The sequence below is a fragment of the Copadichromis virginalis genome, linkage group LG14 (genome assembly GCF_057382275.1).
Source record: "Copadichromis virginalis isolate Kocher_CV1m ecotype Utaka linkage group LG14, C_Virginalis_male_GT1.1, whole genome shotgun sequence".
Lineage (NCBI taxonomy): Eukaryota > Metazoa > Chordata > Actinopteri > Cichliformes > Cichlidae > Copadichromis > Copadichromis virginalis.
The window spans coordinates 6888397-6894793 of NC_140631.1; the positions used below are offsets into that span (position 1 = coordinate 6888397).

Consider the following 6397-nt stretch of genomic DNA (forward strand, 5'->3'; position numbering starts at 1 on the left):
CCCGCAAATCACACGCATGCAGTTCTGCATGAAAATGAGTAGTGAAACCAAAGCACGTGCAAGGTTTCTGTGTCACAAAGACGCACATTTCAATAACAGACAGCTGCATGCCAAGGTGCTTCGGTGAAAACAAACACTCTGTGCCTTTCTGTTGGCGGAATCAAATTTACCTTGGAGGGCAGCTGTTTAACTGGCGCCAACTTTACCACTTTTGTCACGAAAATCTTCAACATGGCTCAAAAAGAATACAAGTAGCAGCATTCTCCGCCTGCCTCTTTCTTGTATATGTGTCTGAAAGCCAGTGTTTGACTGTGTGAAGAGGCGAAAGGCCTACTGGTGGAAGAGGTGGACCTAGAGTGTGGAGTGTCTAGTATTCTCAGGGAATTTAAAGACGACTTCTTCAATTAGTTAGTATGTTTGGTATCAACAGTTTGGCCTCTGTATTTTTTATTTAAATGAGAGGAGACAGAGAGGTTAATGACAGCACTCTGACTTTGTTAAACAATAACTCAAGTCTGGAACCGAATAGTTTTCACTTAAATTCAATTCTGACAACATAGCACCAAATCACAACAGTTGCCTCAAGGTGCTTTATATGGTAAGGTAAAAGCCCTATAAAGACAAACCCTCAACAATCAAGCAAACACCTGTATGAGTGAATACCTGGCAACAGTGGGTATTGACAGTGGGAAGAAAGAAACCTTTTTAAACAGGAAGAAACCTCCACCAGCAAAAACCAGGCCGAGGGAGGGCAGCCATCTGCTTTTCCAAAATAAAGTGATGTAGAAAAGTTAGGAATAGGAAAGCGTAAAAAGGCTGAGGCTTTCAAATTGTACATAAGCTGTCTAATGTCCATACAGAGCATTTTGGCTTTAAATGAAAAAAGCTTAGTCGGTGGCTTAGCTTCAGCTCATCTTTATTGTCTAAACGTGAACAAGAAACAGAAAGTTTATTTGTTAGTAGTGGATAAACTTTATCATTTAACAACAGGTGTATGTTAAGTTTCACTGCTTTAACCTTGCGCATTTGTAGGTGAGTTATCTCAACTTTTTTCTCAAACAAGGCATTTCTCTCTCTCTCTCTCTCTCTCTCTCTCTCTCTCTCTCTCTCTCTCTCTCCGACCTACAATGCTATTCCCATGCGGCGTACCAGGCGGCCTCTGCTGGTCACGCGCCATAGAGCCTGCGCGAAAACGCAGGTATTTCAACTAGGAGGATCTCTGCCTGGAAGGAAAGGTGGGGCTCGCGGGGGTAATGCCATTAGGGCCGCCCACGACAGGGGGGTGCGTTTTTAAAACGCCCCCCTGTGGCTGTATATTTTTTTACAACGCGAGGAAAGCTTTGGCGTCGAGGCGCTTGTTTCCGCTTAACCCTTGTGCGCCCGCCTGTTCTCGGGGCGTGGGTCGTGGTGACCCCCCGAGGTGTGTGTGTGTGTGTGTGTGTGTGTGTGTGTGTGTGTGTGTGTGTGTGTGTGATGATGATGATGATGAGTGTGTGTGTGTGTGTGTGATGATGATGATGATGATCCTGATGATGGTGGTGGTGGCGATGGGGGGTCTTGGTAACCCCCTGGGGGGGGGGGATATGTGTGTTTTATGATGATTAGGGTGGGGGTCCTAGCGACCCCCTCGGGCATATGTGATGATGATGATGATGATGATGATGATGATAGGTTTGGGGTCACTAGGACCCCCCCGGGGGGGGCATATGTGATGATGATGATGATGATGATGATGATAGGTTTGGGGTCACTAGGACCCCCCCGGGGGGGGCATATGTGATGATGATGATGATGATGATGATGATAGGTTTGGGGTCACTAGGACCCCCCCGGGGGGCATATGTGATGATGATGATGATGATGATGATGATGATGATGATGATGATAGGTTTGGGGTCACTAGGACCCCCCGGGGGCATATATTGTGTGATGATGATGATGATGATGATGATGATGATGATAGGGTGGGGTGGGGTGGGGGGGGGGTCGCTAGGGGACCACCGTTGGGGCGCTTGTGTTATCACGGCGTCGGTGGCGTCCGGGGAGCGGCGTCGCGGGAAGAAGAAGAAGAAGAAGAAGCGGCGCAGTTGGGACAGTACGTGACGGCGCAGTTTGTACACACGTGCGCTCGGCACTCGCGGCACAGGATCTTGGTCTTGACGTCTTTGCTCCTGGGACACACGCGGCACCTGCGCCTCTTGACCGGAGAGGAGTCGCGTGGCGTAGCGTTGTTGTTAGAGGCTGCCTCAGCGGTAGCGCCTCGGGCCGCGACTCTGCCTCCTCCTCCTCCTCCTCCTCCTCCTCCTCCCGGTCCTCGCGCTAAAGCCGCCCTGGCTTCGAGCATGGGGCGCGCGAGCGCTTTGCCCAGTCGCTCGAGGAAGAGCCGTCGTCTGTTGAGCTTGCCCGGCATCCAGTCGGGGTGAATTTCCCTCCACAGCACGAACGCGTTGTAGGCCGCCACGTCGACCATGTTGTGGAAAAGGGCCATGGGCCACCTGCGGGTCTTTCTCCTGCAGCTGTACGTGCTCACGACCTTGTCCAGGTTGTCCACTCCTCCCTTGGTGCGGTTGTAATGCAGCACCAAGGGCGGTTTCGCGCCGCTTCTGTTGCTGCTGCCGCCGCTGCTGTTGCTGCTGCTGCTGTTGCTGATGCGGCGGCTAGGCCGGGGCTCGGGGCCGGAGCGATGGTGGTAATAACGAGGAGCTGTGGTGAGGAGCAGCACGTTCTTGTTCTTCTTGGCCACGTAGGAGAGGATGATCGTGTCGGGCCCTCCTCCTCCTCCTCCTCCTCCTCCTTCTCGTCCTCCTCTTCCTCCCCCTCGTCCCGCGGAGCCGCCGAGTACCACGGATTCGACGGAGCCCACGGCCCTGCCCTTGACGCAGCGCAGCTCTCTGGGGATCTCGGGTCTGTTCGACCGCAGAGTGCCCAGCACGGTGTGGCCTCTCTCGCGATAGAGCCTATCGGCGAGCTCGCGCGAGGTGAAAAAGTTGTCGCACGTGACGTTGCGTCCCGGAGTCAGTCCCTCGGTGAGGTCCACGACCACTCGAGTGGCCAGGTGCTTTTCGGGAGGGCCGCGCTTGTCGGGCTTGCCGGTGTAGACTTGCATCTTCCACGCGTAGCTGGAACGCGCGTCGCACGCCACCCATATCTTGATCCCGTACCTGGCCGGCTTGCTGGGCATGTACTGTCTGAACGGACACCGTCCTGATGGATGGATGGATGGATGGATGGAGAGAGAGAGAGAGAGAGAGAGAGAGAGAGAGAGAGAGAGAGAGAGAGAGAGATGTGGGAAAGTGTGGGGGGAGATTGGGGCAGAAACGCAAGGAGAAGACATTCAATTCAATTCAATTTTATTTATATAGCGCCAAATCACAACAAAAGTCGCCTCAAGGCGCTTCATAGATCCAAAGACATAAAGAGTCATAGACTTCATAGCTTCATAGCTTCATAGACATAAAGACATAAAGAGTCATAGACTTCATAGCTTCATAGCTTCATAGACATAAAGAGTCATGCGAAAGCAGCACAAACGCGGAACCCAACACGAGTATGCAACAGAGCAGCGAGCTAGCCCGTTTTCGTCATTCCCGCTCCTATTCCTCCTCTCTTCCCCCAGTCTCACACACACACACACACACACACACACCACATAGTACGTACGTACCTCTGAACGGCACCAGTCTCTCGTCGACGGTGACCTCCGGTCCCGGGCGGTACATGGCGGGCAACCTCGCGCACCACTCGTCCCACACGGCTCTGATGGGGGCCAGTTTGTCGTAGCAGCTATCGCCCTCGCCCTCGCCTTCGCCTCGCCCGGCCCTTCTGGTCTCCCTGTCGTCGAAGCGCAGCGCGCTCGAGTAGGCTCGAAAGGTCTTGAGCGGCATCGTGGCTCTGAACACGGACCTGCCGCTCTCGGCGTCCCACAGGCTCTCGCAGGCCTCTCCCCGGGACCTGTACACGCCGGCGAGCACGAGCAGCCCCAGGTAGGCTCGGAACTCGACGCGGCCCATGGGCTTCCATCCGTCGATGGCGGGCCTGCGCCTGCCCGCTTCCAGGTTGGTCATGGCGATCACCGAGTCCTCTATCTCCGGCGGGAAGTAGGCCATGAACGCGGAGGCCTCGTCTCGCGCCGCCGCCACGGCCTCTTCGGTGGGGCCTCGTCCCGGCGGGTCGAGGTCGTCGTCTTCTTCTTCTAATTCTAATTCTTCTTCTTCTTCTTCTTCTTCTTCTTCTTCTTCTTCTTCTTCTTCTTCTTCATAGTCTTTGTCTTCTTCATCGTCATCGTTATAATCATCAGCGAGGACGTCTTCTTCTTCTTCTTCTTCTTCTTCTTCATCATCATTGGCGAGGATGTCTTCTTTTTCTTCTTCATAGTCTTTGTCTTTGTCTTCTTCTTCTTCTTCTTCTTTTTCTTCTTCTTCTTCTTCTTCATCATCATTGGCGAGGATGTCTTCTTTTTCTTCTTCTCCTTCTTCTTCTTCATAGTCTTTGTCTTTGTCTTCTTCTTCATCATCATTGGCGAGGATGTCTTCTTCTTCTTCTTCATAGTCTTTGTCTTCTTCTTTTTCTTCTTCTTCATCATCATCATCATCATCGGCGAGGACGTCTTCTTCTTCTTCTTCTTCTTCTTCTTCTTCCTCTTCTTCTTCTTCTTCATAGTCTTTGTCTTCTTCGTCATCGTCGTAGTCGTAATCGTCGGCTACATCAGCGTCGCGAGTTTCACCGACAGCGCCGCGGCCGCGATCGCGCCCAGGATCATGAACGCCACCTGCAGCGCGGCCGGCGTCGTCCTCTTGCCAAATCTCCCGAGTCCCCCGCCCCGGTGGGTCGGCGCCTGCTTCTTCTTCCTCTCCCTCTCGGCGGTTTGACTCGCCTTGCGAGCCGCCGTCCTGGCAGAGTTGCGACGCCATTTCATAACCGCGATCGTCTTCCTCGCAACTACCCACCCCATCGTTTTCGTCCTCCTGATCCTCCGAGTGGCTCTCCTCCTCGTCGTCTGCGAGCGTTCGGGCCGTCGGGTCGTCGTTGTCGTCCCCCTCGGCCTCTTGCTCCTCTTCCTTGCTCTCGTCCTCCTCCAAGTTCTCCTGTAGCTGCTGCTGCTGCTGCTGCTGCTGCTGCTGCCGCTGCTGCCGCTGCTGCCGCTGCTCTTGGTCTTCCTCGACCCCTAGCCCTCGATAGCGAAACGTGGCCGGTCGCAACAACGGAGCCACCGGAGCCGACCACGCAGCGTACGCCAAATGCGATGGCGATGGCGACGGTGATGGTGAGCGGGAGGAGGAGGAGGAGGAGGAGGAGGAGGACACCGCTGGCGATTGCGATCCGCCTGTACCGACCTTAGTGCTCTTTGGCTCCCACGGTCTAGTGCGTGACATTATCTTCTTCTTCTTCTTCTTCGTCTTCTTCTGCTTTCGCCGGGGTGTTTCTCGACCACCTTTTTACAAGACTTTATATCTTTCTCTCTCTCTCTCTCTCTCTCTCTCTCTCTCTCTCTCTCTCCAATCCCATCCAATCCCCATCCCATCCCATCCCCATCCCATCGGGGGGGGGGGATCTCGCGACCCCAACCTCCTCCCTCCCTCCCTCCCTCGGCGGGGGACCCGCATCCCCCGAGCCCGCCATACCATCCCATCCCATCCTATCCCATCCCATCCCCATCCCATCGGGGGGGATCTCGCGACCCCAACCTCCTCCCTCCCTCCGCGGGGGACCCGCATCCCCCGACCCCGCCATCCCATCCCATCCCCATCCCATCGGGGGGGGATCTCGCGACCCCAACCTCCTCCCTCCCTCCGCGGGGGACCCGTATCCCCCGACCCCGCCGCTCTCCCCCTGGCGGGTGCATCAGGGTTAAGCAACGCAAAAATGTATTACAGGCACATAAAAAACGAACCCATTGATGCATCAATTGTATTTAAACCAAAAAATACCCATGAAAGGTGTTTAAAATGGACATTTCAGTAGATAAACGGTTGAAACTTGTAAAAGTACTTAGTGTCACATTGAAAAAATAGTTTTGAGGCTTAAAAAAATAATTAAATACATTTCATTTTAAGATATTTTAAATAAAATAATAAAAGGGTGGAGTGCCCACTCCGGGTCGGGGATGAGTTCCTGCCCCAAGTGGAGGAGTTCAAGTATCTCGGGGTCTTGTTCGCGAGTGATGGGAGAAGGGAGCCGGAGATCGACAGACGGATTGGGGCTGCAGCTGCAGTAATGCGGACGCTGCACCGGTCCGTCGTGGTGAAGAGGGAGCTGAGTGTAAAAGCGAAGCTCTCAATTTACCGGTCGATCTACGTCCCTACCCTCACCTATGGCCACGAGCTGTGGGTAGTGACCGAAAGAACGAGATCGCGGATACAAGCGGCAGAAATGAGCTTCCTCCGAAGGGTGGCTGGCC

The 6397-nt window shown here is 54.0% G+C and overlaps 1 protein-coding gene across 1 annotated transcript; it reads right to left on the reverse strand.

The window, feature by feature from the left end:
* Positions 1-2020: 2020 nt before the first annotated feature.
* LOC146693314 (uncharacterized) lies at positions 2021-5730 on the reverse strand. Its single transcript, XM_085429629.1, has 4 exons — positions 5566-5730; positions 4724-5108; positions 3665-4504; positions 2021-3204 (listed from the first exon to the last, which is right to left on the reverse strand). Exons 1-4 carry the CDS (start codon positions 5728-5730, stop codon positions 2021-2023), a joined length of 2574 nt encoding a protein of 857 aa, XP_085285755.1.
* Positions 5731-6397: the final 667 nt, after the last annotated feature.

Coding starts and splice junctions, on each gene's coding strand:
- LOC146693314 (XM_085429629.1), bottom strand. CDS start 5,730: ATGGCGGGGTCGGGGGATGCGGGTCCCCCGCGGAGGGAGGGAGGAGGT. Junction 4,505..4,723: donor TCGCGGCCGCGGCGCTGTCG/GTGAAACTCGCG, acceptor ATGATGATGAAG/AAGAAGACAAAGACAAAGAC. Junction 3,205..3,664: donor GAGACTGGTGCCGTTCAGAG/GTACGTACGTAC, acceptor TCCATCCATCAG/GACGGTGTCCGTTCAGACAG.